This window comes from Camelina sativa, chromosome 16 (genome assembly GCF_030686135.1).
Source record: "Camelina sativa cultivar CO46 ecotype springtype chromosome 16, ASM3068613v1".
In the NCBI taxonomy this organism is placed as follows: Eukaryota; Viridiplantae; Streptophyta; class Magnoliopsida; order Brassicales; family Brassicaceae; genus Camelina; species Camelina sativa.
The window spans coordinates 2,036,419-2,052,900 of record NC_141895.1 but is presented as its reverse complement, the minus strand read 5'-3'; the positions used below and the strand labels follow the sequence as shown (position 1 = coordinate 2,052,900).

The 16,482-nt window shown below is 33.8% G+C and overlaps 4 protein-coding genes across 11 annotated transcripts in view; 3 read left to right on the top strand and 1 right to left on the bottom strand.

The window, feature by feature from the left end:
* Positions 1-16,482, top strand: part of LOC104749362 (mitogen-activated protein kinase 10-like) — a 61,443-nt gene that overhangs the window by 990 nt on the left and 43,971 nt on the right. The gene's annotated exons all lie outside the window — the stretch shown is intronic.
* Positions 1,187-5,963, bottom strand: LOC104753247 (BAG-associated GRAM protein 1). 7 transcript variants are annotated; one of them, XR_015584213.1, is made up of 19 exons: positions 5,478-5,922; positions 5,300-5,350; positions 5,086-5,183; positions 4,761-4,836; positions 4,350-4,478; positions 4,202-4,248; positions 3,767-3,887; positions 3,527-3,643; positions 3,422-3,451; positions 3,233-3,352; positions 3,039-3,144; positions 2,885-2,954; positions 2,581-2,727; positions 2,393-2,497; positions 2,101-2,247; positions 1,932-1,985; positions 1,762-1,825; positions 1,590-1,651; positions 1,187-1,501 (listed from the first exon to the last, which is right to left on the bottom strand). XR_015584213.1 is itself a non-coding variant. In XM_087490989.1 (18 exons), the coding sequence occupies exons 1-18, from the start codon at positions 5,679-5,681 to the stop codon at positions 1,373-1,375; spliced, it is 1,788 nt and encodes a 595-aa protein (XP_087347115.1). In that variant the 5' UTR covers positions 5,682-5,963; the 3' UTR covers positions 1,187-1,372. The 7 variants fall into 7 exon arrangements, 2 of the variants coding, with proteins under 2 accessions (XP_087347115.1, XP_087347116.1); XR_015584210.1 differs by having other exon boundaries at positions 3,233-3,332; XR_015584212.1 differs by lacking the exon at positions 3,039-3,144 and having other exon boundaries at positions 2,885-2,991.
* LOC104749378 (uncharacterized) lies at positions 7,391-10,611 on the top strand. The gene is made up of 6 exons (XM_010470990.3): positions 7,391-7,517; positions 8,333-8,812; positions 8,906-9,228; positions 9,327-9,377; positions 9,457-9,926; positions 10,003-10,611. The coding sequence occupies exons 2-6, from the start codon at positions 8,421-8,423 to the stop codon at positions 10,318-10,320; spliced, it is 1,554 nt and encodes a 517-aa protein (XP_010469292.2). The 5' UTR covers positions 7,391-7,517; positions 8,333-8,420; the 3' UTR covers positions 10,321-10,611.
* Positions 12,185-14,392, top strand: LOC104749375 (uncharacterized). 2 transcript variants are annotated; one of them, XM_087490376.1, is made up of 2 exons: positions 12,185-12,513; positions 13,533-14,392. In XM_087490376.1, the coding sequence occupies exons 1-2, from the start codon at positions 12,395-12,397 to the stop codon at positions 14,143-14,145; spliced, it is 732 nt and encodes a 243-aa protein (XP_087346502.1). In that variant the 5' UTR covers positions 12,185-12,394; the 3' UTR covers positions 14,146-14,392. The 2 variants fall into 2 exon arrangements, with proteins under 2 accessions (XP_087346502.1, XP_010469290.3); XM_010470988.3 differs by having other exon boundaries at positions 12,373-12,513; positions 13,486-14,392.

Below are 16,482 nucleotides of genomic sequence, written 5' to 3'. Positions count from 1 at the left end.
CATTCAGAATATTTGAGTGTAGTTACCTTACATAATACTTGTATCTTGGTGACTGATCAACAGACGACAACATTTGTCAAAGATTTTTCTAAGTATAGTATTCTTCAGAATCGTAGATTTTAGTTATTCTCTGTCGAATCTATCGTTGTTCCTAATTTGATAGCGTTTTTGATTTTTTTACAATAGTAAACGTAGAATGTCTAATTAATCCTCTTGATGACTCTTTGGTTATTAGTTGCAGCTTTCTATTCTTCTTGTGTATCGATATCAATCTCAATAACAACGTTTATACTAAAAATTTAAAAATCAAGGTGAAGTTCATATTTGTAGCAAAAATATTATGGTATTAAAAAAATATATGGCCTTGAATGGCTGTGGAATTTAAAGATGATTTTGCTTTTAGATTTTTCAAAAATCTAGTAAGGCCAATCAAGATTATACAAAAATTGGTTTTTCTAAAAATTAGGGAATCCAGATTTTGTTTGTTTTAGGCAAGTTTCAAAGAAAACTGAAAATCTATGTTTTACTAGTTTTTCATTTTTAGGCTATGAATGGCAATAGATTTTTGATTGGTTTTTAGTTTTTAGATTTTAGTTTTTGGATTTTGGTTTTTTAATTTTTGGTTTTTGGTTTTTCCTATATATTTATACATTAATAAATCAAAAAGTCAAAAATAAAAACATTACTTTGAAAATTTAGGTTTTCAACAAAAACCCTAAAATGATGGTTTTTAGTTTCTCTTTAAAATTTGGAAAACCCACTTAAAACTAACTTGCCTAATTTTTAGGGAATCCAATTTTTTAAAAAAAATTAAATGGTAAAAAAATAGATTTTCAAAAAAATCAAAAAACAAATCTACTTAAAAATTAGTTACCATTCAAGGCCTTAATCGTGACTCGAGTTCTTTTTTTTTATATTTTTCTTTTTTTAATAATTTTTTAACACAAAATCTTAAAACCATAAACCAAAATCTAAAATTTAAAAACTAAAATCTAGAATTCAAAAACCACCCAAAAACTTGTAAACATTCATGGCCAAAATGTTTGAATTTTGTTTTGTCTTTCTGGTTCAGTCTATAATAAGATTACACAAGGGTTTATGGTACAATTCATTGTTTTCACAGTGTTCTTTGTTTGCTGTGAAAATACACAGGACTTAGTATTTTGGTTTGCGAATACAGAAAGAATTGTGAGAGAATCCTTAATTTTTCTTTGTCAAAAGTACAAGAAATTAGACAAGCCCTTGTAAATATCCATTATAATTACCGTTACCACATATACACTTTAACATGTAGAAAAGAAGGAAAAAGCTGATCTTAAGTTGGCTGGAGAACGAAACTCTGAGAAGCTTTTTGATATTGGTAAATTAGGTTTTAGCTGATGTTTTCTGGTGTTGGAGATGATGAAGTAGACTTGTCTATATCGCCAAGGCTACTTGAGGAAGAGTGTGACTTGAGATACGACAATGCCACTTCTATCATCACTTCTACTTCTTTCTTGTACTGTATAAAGTGTCAAAAACAAGTGTATCAGAGAAACCTAAAATGGCGCCTTTTAGTTTATCAATTGAAATAAGGGCACCAAACTAACCTCGTCAATTGCCCCGGCTTTAATCTTCGATTGCATCAAACACCATTTCTTGAAATGTACACCTATTGATGAAGGCAAAGAGATCATTCCACACAGTGTGCATTGCAAATTTCACACTTCCAGATAAGTAGAAATCATTAGTAGTTTGAGGATGGTACTTAGGTTTACTTACCGACTCTTATATCTAGCACAGATACAGTCTCCTCTTTAACTTCCAAGCGCCATTGGCAGTGGACCTGATATACAAACAAACTTTATAAAGCATGCCAAGGTGAAACTTGATTGGTGAGTTGCAAACAGAATGATGAATCGAGAACCAAATTTTCCTCATAGGCAACATACCTCAAAGTAAGACCCAAAAGGAACATCATGTGGCTGTTGCACAGTTTCAAAAACCTGAAAGAAGGAAAGACAAGTATCATCAGACAGGATTTTCTTTTTATTTTTTGCCTAAACAACATTAGCAGCTACTATATCCAACGGGAAACAAATTGTAATGAATCATTCCTACCAGCACTTTCTTGTCTGGTGATAGAACAACGTGCTGCCATTCCGTCACAGCAGTGTCAGGTGGACACATAGGACTATTACAAATGGATCTGAACTTAATCTCTCTAACTTGGCCATCATATTCTTGGGCAGTATGCCACGGCTCAATCTAAAAGATAACAAACAAACAACAATGAAGTTCCTGAGCAGTTGTGTCTAAAGAGTGCAGCTTTAAAACATGTAAGCAATGCAGTGGAAACCGCAAAAAGAGCACATATGTATGAAGACTATCTAGATACCAATGCCAAACTTACATTAAGATTTTTATCCTTCCGTGCAGATCTGTACTCATTAGTATAAGTGGAATCATCAGCCAACAAGACGTTCAGGACTTGCTCAGGTGTGCTGGCAAAAACATCCTGCAAACAAGAGTATGATGCAGAAAATTCAGAAGAATATCTTCGGACAACTATAGCACTAACAAGAAAAAACAAATGTTTACATTGTAGATGTTGACAAGGACTTCTTCCTTGACGAAAGCCTGAAACTTTACAGGTACAGCTGCAGTATCTTCAGGAGGTTGAACTTGTACTTTACCACCTCCTTTCACAGAGCTACTATGAGCACGTAAAGCAGATTCTGCTCTCTCCTATATGGTAAGAAAGCAACCCAACAGATGTAACATGTTAAGAATTCAGGCGACAACATCAAATTTAACTCTTAATTAACCAGCAAATATTGAATACAGCATGCGGTGACAGAGTAACGTATAAACATAAAATTTATTTATAAAAATGGAGAGAGACCTTCTTTTCAACTTCTAACATTGCATGATAATTATTAACCGCACGCTGCAATGCTTTTAGTGTATGGTTCCTGTTCCAAAATGATGCAAATTTATACCTCACTCTACCTGAAATAAAGAAGGAATTCCACAGAGACATAAACATAACAAAGCACCACTATAGATGACAAACTCCAAAAGCTTTGTTCCTACAGAAAAATGGCTATGCCAGGAATCAAATGGCAAAAATGTTCTTGCTGGCTTGTGCAGGTAAAACAGTACCTATCAAACAAGTTTTGCTGAAGATAAAGAAAGGCATGATGAACGTTGATGTCATCAAAAATATCCAATAACAAACATAATTACTAACCATCAGGAGTCCCAAGAGGGGGAACACCATGTCCACCAGCACCCATCCGTAGTATGATTGTTATAGCTGGGTTTATCAATGCATGTTGGCTTCTACGAATCTATAATAAACAATGAGAATCTATGTACGGTTAGTCCGCTTATCAGTTTTAATCAACAGAAATTTGGGTGGTTAAGAAAAGACTAGTACCTCATCTATATCTCCGAGAGGGACAACAACCTACAAAATGTGATGAGGATGTTTTTAGCATTGGTTCAAAGAACTCAAAAAGTAATTGCTTATAGAGGCCCTGACCTTCATTTGCTTAGAGAAAACATTGGAGTGAAAACATATGTGCCATGCGGAAACATACATTCGGCCATGATACAAGAATGACCTCTCCAGGGCACATGAATAACTATGCTCAACAACCTAAGGAAAATGAACATGCTTAGTCAGAGTACTGAACGCGTAAAGGCAATCCCATAGGAGACGCACAATTTTTCAACTCTCGTATTAGATTACTTATGATACATTTAGTACTAGTTGATTTACCTCATCGGGGAGGAGATCAAATATCGTCTGCAGAGGTCCTGGCTTTAGATGTACAATTGTTGGGCCTTGCTGATCCAATGTGACCCTTCTTCTACAGGCTCCAGCATATCCGGTTACAGCCCTACCAATCAATTCCATTTTGTCCAAAGTTTAAAACCACTAAGACTAGTATAAAACAAGTCAGAGATGTGATTCCATTGAAAATAAAAACAAGCCAAATGCAAGTAGCATGTTTTGGTAAACCAACACAAACCCCCCCCCCCCCTTTTGCTTTCGTCAGCGGAAAACAGTGATAGATGTTGTAAAAGTTGTCCCAATTATGCAAACAGATCAAAGCCGTAGCCAAATTGTCATGGACCAAGACGTTTATCATTCTCCTATCTAAACAAGATAAACCCAGCTAATAGTAAGGTTGACGTAGAACTGGAGTATTACCTAGGAGCATTTACAGGTAGTTTGATTGCATTAATGTTAAGACAAACCTGATAAACAAAATTAGATTAGATTCTAGAAAGAAAATAAGGATTAGATTAAAACCCTTTGAGGAGAAAAGTATACAAACAGTAACTAAGGAAAAACAGACCTGGCCAGATGGGCTGTCTAATGAGTGCCACACTGGACCCGTTTGGCCTTCACGTTCAACACTAATAGTTACTGAGCCAAGAACAGTACTTTTCCAAATTATATCCCAATCATGAATTGTTACATTGATCTGCCGTCACAAATATATGTAAATGTTAGAAAAGGTGCATGTTTTGTATCCGAAAGTATTGCATCTATATGCCTATTTTGAAGAACAAGTCTTTATGGTATTCTTTACCAAGTCATAAATAGGCGAAATTTTCATACTAGGAGATATCAAGGATTCAAACTTAGTGATAAACCCTATGGCCTATGCCTCAGCTTCCCATGAGAAGTCTAAACAACTTTTAGAAGTTTCTCACATCATCCCACAAAGTCCTAGAGCATAATATAGCAGTAAATGATTATTAACCTTGACAGGAAGCTCATCAGTGGGAAAATTGAACTCTTCACCCCACATTGGATTTCTAGAGCCAGGGACCATAGAACTGTAACAAGCAGAGAGATACATTAACATTAGAACAATCAGATGTGTAAGCTCAACAACCAAAAACCACCAATATACGTTTTCACTTGTTTCGGATAGATGGATAGAGTTTGTTGGGAAGAAGCTATAGGACAGCGTAAAAGAGCAGGAAAGGAAAATGACATCAAAAAAAAGTTGTTCACATGCTCCTTTTGAAAAGTTATAACATGTAACAAAAAACTAAATAGGAAAAGGGATATAATACAAAAACCTGAATCGCTTTTCTGATCCACAATTGACAATAGCATAAGGATCTGAAGTTCCATTTAAGTTAGCACCAATGAGATTCTTAGCAGCCAGCAGTTCCACCTAAAAAAGATACACCCACATTGATGCAAATGTTTAAGTGGTCCTACTCCTATCTATGCAGATCAAAATCGTAAGAATCAGTCAAATCTCAACGATGAGAAGGTTCAAGCATTTACCTTGATTATATAAGCAGCATTAGTTTGAGTGTCTCCTCTCAACTGTCCTATCTACAAAAATAAGTGCAGAAACTGCAAAGTCAAAAAATTTGGGGGAAATTACTCCAAATTAATCAAACCCATCAATTGAGAGAAACGAAGAAGAAGAAGAAGAAGATTTTTTTTTTAAAAAAAAAACCTTATCTTTGTCAAAGATGGCGTCACCGGAATCGAGATTTTGCATGATACGAGACCGATCAAATCCAACACCACCGACATCGTCATCTCCGCCTCCTCTATAAGCGAACAGCCAATACGAAGCGAATAAAAAAAACGAAGCGACAACCGCAACCTCAATCTCCCACGACGACGGTAATAAAACTTCCACCGCAGACTGAACCATCTCTCTCGATCAAACAAATTTTGAAATCTCCCAAAGCAAAAGAAAAAAAAAGCGCGATTGAGAAGATGGGTTTAGGGATTTATCCTAATGGAGGATGATCACACGAAAGATAATCAACATTATTATTCTAGAGAGAAGAGAAACTTCGTCTTCTCGAGAAGATGATGAAGAAGAAGAAGTGAGTCAAAAAAGGACAATCAAAGAGAAGAAAAATTGGATTTTTAGAAAGAACGAAGAAACTGATAAATTAGTTGTGGAGATGTAATTTACGTAGTTAGCCTTGGAACTGGAAACAGTTACTGGCTGGGGAAGTCGAGAACTGTAACGAGAACCCGAGGGTAGTTCTGGTAGTTTAAAAGTTTCAACGTTAATAGCAGTAACCGTAGACTACGTTTTCGTTGTTTTATAAAACTGAAAAACCAAAAAAAATCTATACAATTTTTGTACTTGTTGAAAAGGTATAACTTGTAAGAAAAATAGTAATATCTTTTAGAAGCTTACCAACATTGTACTTCGTCAAATTGAATCAAACCAAGCAACCTAAACCAAAATTGAACTTCTTCAAACTGAATCAAACCAAACAACCTAAATTAATTTGGGTTTAAGTTTGCAGTAAAATTGTCAATCCGAGACACAAAAAAAAAAAAAATTGATGAAATATATTTCATATTGAAAACTAAATGTCCACCGTAGCTTATTACCAAATGTGGTAATACAGTGTGGTACTCTAATCCTATCAAAACTTGTATTACCTAAATCTTATAATCCTAATTTTTACCAAAAAAAAAAAAAAAAATCTTATAATCCTAATTCTATTTGCAAAAAATTTGTCGATTTGTGAAAAAAAACTAGATCATGTGAGAATATACGTGTTTATGAAAATACCGGATTTCGGTCTTAAAATCTAGGCGGTAAAAAATAACACTATTCGATAATACCAAAATTAAACGTTCATCATCATTTTTGTTATAGTCTTTGCTTTTAAATCTGATCTAAAACTTCCAAATAAAAGTGATATAGGAATCAAAATCATCAATCAAACCATAGTGTTTGACTTTTCTAATGATTCAATGTGTTTTTCTTAAAACAAAGGTGTAGAATTAGATTTATAAGAAATTAAATAAAAGACATATCTATTGATGTAATTTATCATGATATCATGTTTTGGGCCACTAAATTTCATCATATTGAATTTGTTTTTGCTAAACTAAATTGTAATCAAGTAGCTTATTTACTTGTAAAGTATGGATGTACATTGTCATCATTTTATTCAGAATGTTTTTCACCACCTTCTTTGTTAACAGAACAATTGTATTATTATGACTTTTGGACTTCATAAAGAAATAACTATTTTGACGAAACTTTTTTTAAAAATAAAAGACAAAAAGTGTGAAAAAATATATTTTAGATAATTTAATATAAAAGCTCTATCATAGAAATATAGATTCATATTTTTATTTTATTTTGCATATCTAATTAACAGTTACGTACGAAAAATCCAGGATAAACAATAGATTTGATATATAAAACCTAATAAACCGGATAAATGATCTATAATAAGACTAATATCAGTTAAATTATCGGTTCGGTTTTTAAAAGAAGTGGTTTTAATCGAAGAAAAGGCGAATGAGAAGAGGCCACGTGGGATACAAAGGAGTCAGATAGAGAGGGAAGGACCCGTTTTAGGTTTTTTGAGTCAGGTATAAATAGACTTTTGATCACTTGACGTTTTTTTAAGTTGCCTTTACACATTCCCTTCTCCTCCTCCTTCTTCTCTTTTAACTCTTCTTCTCGCCGCAAACACACAAAACCTCTCACTTACTCTCTCTTTCTCTGGTAGTCTCATCATTCCTCTATCTTATTTCTTGTATATGTTAGCTCTAAGTTTCATCCTTTATTAGTTTACTCATTTGCTTTGCCTTAGATTGGTTCCAAATGTTTTTTCTTTTTTTTTTTTTTGTGTCTTTGTTGATGCCATGTGAGCTCCAGCTCTGTTCTTGTTCGTTGGTTAGATTCAGTTCTTTGATGGTTATTTATATTCTCTGAGCATAATTGTTGAGAATTGAAGTCGGGTTTTGTACCCGTTGCTCAAAAGTTTCGAACTTTGTAGATTGCTATAGCTTCGTTCAAATCCGAACATAAGGAATACTTAGAATGGACTTAGATTGTGGTACCCAGTTGAGATCTTCTATGCTTCTTAGTTCGGTTGCAAATATTTTAACTTTACTTTCTTTTCTGCCATGTGAGCTCCAACTCTGGTCTTGGTCGTGGGCTAGCTTCCTTTTTTTTTCTTAATAGGTTTTCAGGTTCCTTGAGCAGAATTGTTCTGAATTGAAGTCCGGTTTGTCTCAGTTGCTCAAAAGTAGTAGATGCAGCTTCAAATCCGAACATAAGGAATACTTAGATTGTGCTTCTCTTGAGATTACTTACGAGATTTTACTTTGGCTATGAACAGAAGAAGCCTACAGCTTTGTCTTTTATTGTCAAGTCTTAAGTTATTTTGAATACTTAGGTAATGGAATTCCATATTCTTTTAGGTTATTTAGAGAGGAAATTGGTATCTTGCTTGATGTATTATACTTTCAATCTGAATGTTTTATGCGTTAGCTGTAAGTTGTAGCAGAGGTGTACTCATAGTCTTTTATCCACAGGATCTTCATCGGAGAGCATCAACGGGGTTTTAACTTAAGGGTTCCAATGTGAAATAAGAGTGTGTGTGTGTGTGTGTTATCAGTTGTGATGACTGTGGCTGAACCACATATGGAGCTCAATCAAGAAACTAAACAATTAGGTGCAGATAAGTTATCGCCAAAGAAAGAACAAAGTCCTGGAGGAGAAGATGAAGAGTGTGGTCTTCCCAGTGCTAATACAAGTGAGGAAACTGTGACTTCAGTTTCTGGTGGTGAGGAGTTGGATGTTGATATAGTTGAATCTGATGAAAACAAGACATCCACTACTGATGAGGACCCAAACGCTACTGAATACTCAAGCTCATTTTCCGACACTGAATCTGAGAATGCTGACATGTTGCTTAATGGACTAACCGGAGAAGCTGAGGTCGAATCTCATTATTGGGATGAAACTGATCTAGGACCTGCTTATGATTCCTTTAGCAGCATTTTTCATTTTAGGTGTGTTTTCTGCCTCAATCCTTTTCGCGTTCCTTCTCTTATACTGTTCTTGCTGTTTCTCTTATTAGTTATCTCTTCTGTGTGTTATTCTAGGAAGAAAAGGCTAACTAATCACTGGAGGAAGTTTATCAGGCCACTGATGTGGCGATCCAAGTGGGTTGAGTTAAGAATTAGAGAGTTAGAGTCTCGGGCATTAGAATATCCGAAAGAACTTGAGTCTTATGACAAAGAAAAGCTTGAAGCTAATATTGATCCATCTGTGTTGGAAAGTTGTGGTGAGGGGATCAAGTCGTTGCCTTTTTCTAACCCGTGCTACAAAAAAAGAGCAGCAAAGAGGAGAAGAAAGCGTAAGAAGGTCGAGAGCACAGATGATATAACTTCTTATATGGCATGTCACAACCTCTTTTCTTATATCGGTAAGAGACTAGTAGTATACTTGTATCAGTATTAACTCCATAACTCTGTCCTTGCTTTGTGCATATCCTTCATAATATGGCTGTGATTTTTGTTGCAGAGACCAAGAGATTGAGCTCAGATGGAATGTCATTGGCTGATGATTTTGGTGGTATGTTCACTAGAACTGCAAAAGTATCTCATTTTTTTAATGTTTATGTTTTGATGTACTGATATGTTGCTTGGGCCAGATGCAAAAGATCCACGGATTGATTCGAAGGAACTGGAAGACTTAGATGACGATGACTCACTTTTTCATCACCGAGAAGGAGATAGTGTCTTAGAAGAGGTTCTCTGGAAAATTGAGCTGGTGCATTCTAAAGTTCATAGATTAAAAAGCCAGGTTGATGTTTTGATGTCCAAGAACGCTGCAAGATTCTCGTCCTCAGAGAATCTGAGCCTTCTTGCTGCAAGTTCTGCGCCTAGCCCAACTGTTTCTGCTGGAGGAAATGTAGATGTGCTCTCCATTGGAGCAATTTACAACTCTTCACAGCATATGACAGATTATGTTCTTGGTGATTTAGTTTTCTCTTCCGAAGGAGTGATTTCGAGCTATGGAGAAGCGTTTCATATTCCTGACATAATCGAAAGTACTGTTGGTCTTTTCGCCGATGCTGATGTTACTTTACATCATCCCCAAATTGGAGATTCTTGTGAAAATGTAAGTTACTCTTTGATACTTTAGTGATGTTTCAACATCTTCTTCCATGTATGTTTTCTGATTCAACTTATTGCAGATTTTGGATAATATCTTGATTCGAAATGGAGTGGCTGAAGAAATGAATGATGATTTGATGGAAACTAGTTGCCATGATGAAACTGAGAAATCAGAGGAAGGAGAAGGAACCAGTGTGCCGCCGTTGCAGCAAAATCAAGAAACAGAACAATATGACCAAGAAGAGCAATCATTGGTACTACAAGGCCGTGAAGATTCGGTTCTTAGATCATGCTTAGCTACTGAAATGCTTGTTCCTAGGAACAAAAGGACAAGAGGTGGAGAACGTAAAGCGAGTTCTTGGTGCAAGAAACATCTCAGCGATCCTGAAAGCCAGTGACTGATGACAAAAACTCACTAAGCTTTTGATGAGCAGAGTCTCTCATGCCTCTTTGAATCTCCCTTAGCTACTATTTCTACTTCAATTTCCTGTTTCAGAACATTCTTTAGTTTTGGTTTTTCTTTCTTTCTGCAGTATCTGTGTGTTTTACAGAACCATGTAACTTTGTGTTTTTTTTTTTCATATCATTTTCTTCTTTGGCTTCTTTTCTGTTTTATGATGATGAAAAGTTAGAGAGAAGACACACTGTGTATAAGCTTTTAGATTTCTATTACAAATCATAGAAAACCATGTCTGCTCTGCTTCGAAGAACATGTTAAGATTTATGCCGTTTTGGAATTCGTCTTTTTATGTTAACAATTTCTTGAATTCTTATGAGCAGAATGAAGAAATATATTTGATGAGCATCATCTTCTTTTTCTATTCACTCTCTTTGGTTTCTTTAGTTTTCAAAAATGATAATATTTCTACTGTATTATATAGTAAGGATTGAACCCATTAATTCTATTTGATATATAGAGCATATAGTAGTTACTGTTTCACGAGTTTGTGATCAAATTATTTAAATCAAATGTTTGGAACTGATTTATAAAAAAAAAAAAAATTAATGAGATGAGAAAGTATGAAGGTGGATTCTTTGTGTAGCTTTGGTGGCCTATCATGTGCCCTTGGTGGGTGATAATCAAAAAGTGCCTACTTCAAGTGGAAATTAATCTGATTCTGATCATCCCGAAAAAAAAATAATAATAAATATACAAAAAAAAGCTTCAAGTTTCAGCTTTAGTTGTTTGTTTAAATAATTGTTGGGCATTTATTTACCAAAAAAAAAAACTAACAAGACCAATCATAATGTTTGCAGCAGCTTTTTGGAGGTTCTTGATATAACACCACCCACGATATCAAATTGAGAACCATGATTGATTATACATACTATCTACATTTTTTATGAATTGTTTGATATCTCTATAAGTGTCCTCTTATTTTTTTATGAATCGCTTATCACAATTTTAGCACGCGGTGAGAATATGCGATAGGTGGTTTATTTTGACAAAACGAGTATATATAGACGATGTTAAGAAATTATAAATAGAAATGTGACTAGTAAATATTTTATCGGTATAACTCATATAGTACATGTGATTCAATAAATTTCATAGAATGAAAACAATTTATTTGTGAAACTGAAACAAACCCTCTTGCTTTGCTTGAATTTTTTCACATCATTATATTGTAAAACAAAAAATACAAGAGGGGTTTTGTAGATATATTATTTGATGGACATTGCATATACAATTATACATCATTATGTGTAAATATTACTAAATATATATCAAATCTAATAAATGCTCTAACTATGATGCATGCCCATAATAATCATCTTTCAAAAGAAGATGGTCCCATGAGGTTAACATGATTAATCCAGCACTTAATCCCTTTCTTAATTATTCTCATATGTAGTCTATATTATATTAGTCATCTCTATTGGATCGGAGGAGGATGAATATAACATGCAAAATATTTCATAAGAATTTGTAATATTGATGTTAATATCATCAAGTGACGAATTATAAGATTCTTATAAGTAAATAAATAGATTTGTACGATAAGGTCCATAATTTTGTAAAAGCTTGTAAATCTTTACGTGAGTTTCACTATTGTAATCTAATAACTAAACAAAATCATTAGACAAGAACCATTCTGCTATATATTTAATGAATATAACATGTAAAAATATGAATGATCAATGCTCATATCATGAGATTTGATGAGAGAAGACTACTCCTTAAAGGCCTCCATTGAAAGTGGATCATGAGGACTATGGTAATTGCATTAAAAGCACCAAAATTCTCTTCACTTTCTCTTTACAATTTTTTGAATCTCTTATCTCTCTTCACAACTACAAGACTCGTATGACTGTAAAAAGCAAGAGAGAGAGAAGAGAAAACAGCAACTCTTAAAGAATGAAATAAAGAGGAAAAAAAAAGCTAGTCAATTGTTTAACTCACACTCTCTCCCCCCCCCCCCCCCTCTCTCTCCTCTCTCAAATTCTGTATCTAATATTGGCACTGGACAGATGAAAAGTATCCCCAACTTCTTCTCCATCCTTTGGCTATCTCTCTCTCTCTCTAAATTATTCACTTACTCACTCCTCTTCTTCTGTTTCATGCAAGATTCAAAGACCTCACCTGCAAGGTATGCCTATTACTTCACTCCCTTTAATGCTTAGTTTTTTGGTTTTGCTTCAAAGTCAATCAGGGTTTCATAAACACTCACATGATTATGTAACTGTTTGGGGTTTGCTCTTAAAAGAAAATGAAATACCATATCAAAATCTCATTCTTGCAGAAAGATTAAATTCTCTTCTAATACATGATCTAGTATAGTTTTCTTTTCTGAAATTTGGTTCCAAACTAGATAAGCAGTCCAATACTCACCTTCAAAGTGATGCTTTTAAGTCACACTTTAAGACTAAAACTCTAACGCTTATTTTATTATTTGATAACTTCAAAGGAATCTTTGATATCAATCGGTGGTAAAAATAGAGTTTGTAATTTAACAAAAATAAAATAAAATTGGACACTGCAACCTGCCAACCTAGCTTGGGCCAATGTTGGGCTTAATTAATCTCAATTCTTCCCAACCGTATTTGTTTTTTTTTCTTTTTCTTTTTTCGACAACAATTGTGTATTGTTTGTGTGTTCTTTAAAACGGCCATAAATTTATACGTACACTACTGCGACAAGATACGTATCAAATACAAAAAAGACATGTACCCATAATAAAGATGCTTTGTTTTAATGGATTTATAAATTTCAGATTCTTTAATTATTGATTAAAGATATGATCTCATAACACAACTGTCTTTTAAAAAAATGCAAATATAGTTACTGATCCATATATATTTGGTAAAGAAATAAAATCCTAAAACAAATTAGTATTTTGTTTCCTTTTTTTAAAAAGTCAAAGAAGAAAATAATAGTTTTCCTTCTTTCCTTTTTCCCTAAACTCAAATTTGGAATCTAAAATGTCAAATCACATTGGTTGTTGAGATTAATCTCTGCTTCTCCAAATTTCAAATCTCTTACGCGCTTTTGATTATACATTAACAAACCAATGATGGATGATACATCAATGTTAAATTTATATTTGTTACCTGGTTAATAGTCATCAGAGATGTGTGAGTGTGACATAAAAAAGGTGATGGCAAACAGAAAACCTTGGTACCAGAGAGCTATGGCGGTGGCGAGATACGCTACGAGTTGGAGAACAATCCCTAAATTATCATCACAACAACAACAACAACAACAACAACAAACAGAGATGAATATTCGTACGTCTCGAAACCCTAGCGTGAACAACAAGTCATCGTCGAATCAAAACCAAATCCATCATCAGCTGAGGAAATGCTCGTCTTTGAAAGTAGCTGCGAATTCGTTTACTAGGGTTTGTCTCTGTGCTCCGATCGGTCCATACGACGACGTTTTCCGAAACTATGTTCCCCCGAGAAGAAGCTGTAGCTATCCTCCGTCGAAGCCTCTTCCTATGGTGACGGAGACGGCGATTACAACGGCGGTGGCAACAGCGGCGAGGATGAGTACGGATTCATCAGGGAGGAGGATGTATTTTAGAGGGAAGTCGTTGAAGGAGAACGCGCTGATGAGGAGGTTTGTGGCGGCGGAAGAAGAAGCGATGATGGAGAATAGAAGAAGAGATCAGATGGAGATTGTGAGGAAGAGGAATCAGATGAGGAGGAAGAAGAAGCTTGGACCTAGTCCTCTTAGTCGTATGGTTATTGCTGAAGATGAACAAGCTTTTCATCATTGAAATCAACAACAGAGAAGAAAAAGGAATTAAGATTTTTTTTGCTTTTTGTTTTTGTTCTTTGTAACTCATTGTGTTTTCTCTAATTTTTCTTTCAAAGATAATTAACCGGAACACCGTGCCGTTTAATTAGTGCCCACATTGTAAACGGTGCTGTTTTGTTTATTTAGTTGTCTTTTTATGGCCGGAAAGGTTTAATGAAAGATGGAAGCAAAGGTAAACAAACACAATTAACATGGTTTATTATTAATTGCCTATTTGGTCCGGTTAATCTTGATTACTTTGGTAATGGATTACTGGTGCTAGACTACTCACATTTGAAATTATCTTTGTTGATTGTATGGTATTATTTATAATACAATACTATATAAATGGATTATGGATGCAATGCTTAAGATTGAAGATTGGTTGGTTTTGCTATCCTTCTCTTGATCAGAAATTTAATAATTAAACATCCGTGGATGTGTACATAATTGATTTGTTTATTTATTTATTTTAAGAATGTCAATGTAAGATAGTCTTTAATTATATTGCTTGCATGCATGCATTTACATAAAACATAATTAAAGTATGGAGTTTATTATTATGTATTTTTCGTAATTAATTATATATAAGAACATTCTATCATGATACATGTCTAGTTAGCTTAGCTTGAAAGGCAGTCAAAAGCTCGGGTCTCTCTGAAATCATGTGACATCATGTGATGTTATAGTCTAGCATTTCCTCATGATTCCTGTTTATAAACATTTGTATATCCAGATTTTCCCCTAAAGATCACATTAATCAGCAAATAATATACCAAAAACTATATTAATACTTCAATAATTACATCATGATTTATTTGGAATTAGAAACTTTGTTTGGATTTTTTTTCTCAGCTAGTTGAGTAATTTTTGATGACTAAAACAATCTTCGATAAAAAAAAAGGTTAATATCGACCATATATAGTTAATGGAGGTATAGTGGGCATGTATTCTCACGAATGCATACTGTATTACAAAATCTACAAAATCGGTTATACAAAACGTTGTAGCAGATGTCATATCAGTGTATAGTTTTTCTATATTCAACTGCGCGCATAATATATATCTCTAGCTAGTTGATCGTATATATCTAGATCACAAAAAAAAAAAAAAAAAAATGGCGACAAAAAAAAAAATTGGAGAAACATAAAGTTGATAGAAAAGAAGACACAGCAGGCACGCACGCGCATAACCAAAGTGTGTCAGCCTATGAAGAAGAAGGAATGTTGGGAAGGAGACTAGTCAGTTGTCACTTTGGGTTAATTGCAAGTTTTTTTGTTTGTTTGTTTTATCAATTTTGTTGCTTGAATTGTATTCCAAGCTCATATCATTTCATTATTATTCTTACTTACTTTCTAACATCTCGAACCTATGATTTCTATTGTTATTACCAATGTATTTCCATTAGTACCGATGAAAGTCTGAAACAACTACAGAAATACATGTTTTATTTAACAAATATATATATATATATATATATATATATGTTTAGTAACGTATTTGGGGTATGAGATAATGACACCACTTTTCAATCTAAATACTAGTATAACTCTATTTTCATATAATATTAAGAACAAATTGTCTTTCAACTAACAAATAACAATGTTGTTATAACCATAATTAAGATAGGAATGTTTTCATTATCACAAAAAACCAACTCATGGTGGTTTTAGTTGCTGAATGATTCATCATTATCCATAAAGAGCTAGCTAGAGTATGATTCCATAACGAAATTCAATTATAGCTGAAATATTGTAAACTTTGCAAATGACAAAAGTATCCAAACTTCACATATTTTTTAAAGATTAATTAGTTTGATATATTTGGGGTCCAAAATTTATCGGTGATAAGCTTTTTTTGTTTAATCTATAAGTTTAATTTTTAAATTTTCAGTTTTCAAATTCTGTAAAGTAAAACATAAAAAATATTTACGTAACATACCTGGTGAATATAATCGTTGAGGAATGATAAATTATTAAATTAATCAAACCTGACCAACAAAAAAAAGGAGGGGGACAAAATTTTGACTTAAACAGACATGAATATGGAAGGAATTACGCGCGTACGAACGAAGACGTGTGTGGTCGTCAGACACGACCAAAGAAGAATCAACCTTGGTCCTCGTCTTCTACTGTTTTTTTTTTTTTTTTAATGTTTAAAAACTTTATATTATAGCCTTCTTCAATAATCAATATGATCAACTGACGTAAAACATCATCATAAGTATACGACAGAGTCCCTCCACCAAACCTAACCGTTTCGGTCAAAATCTATTATTATTTTGTAACATCTTAGCTAATGTTGTAACTCAAACATT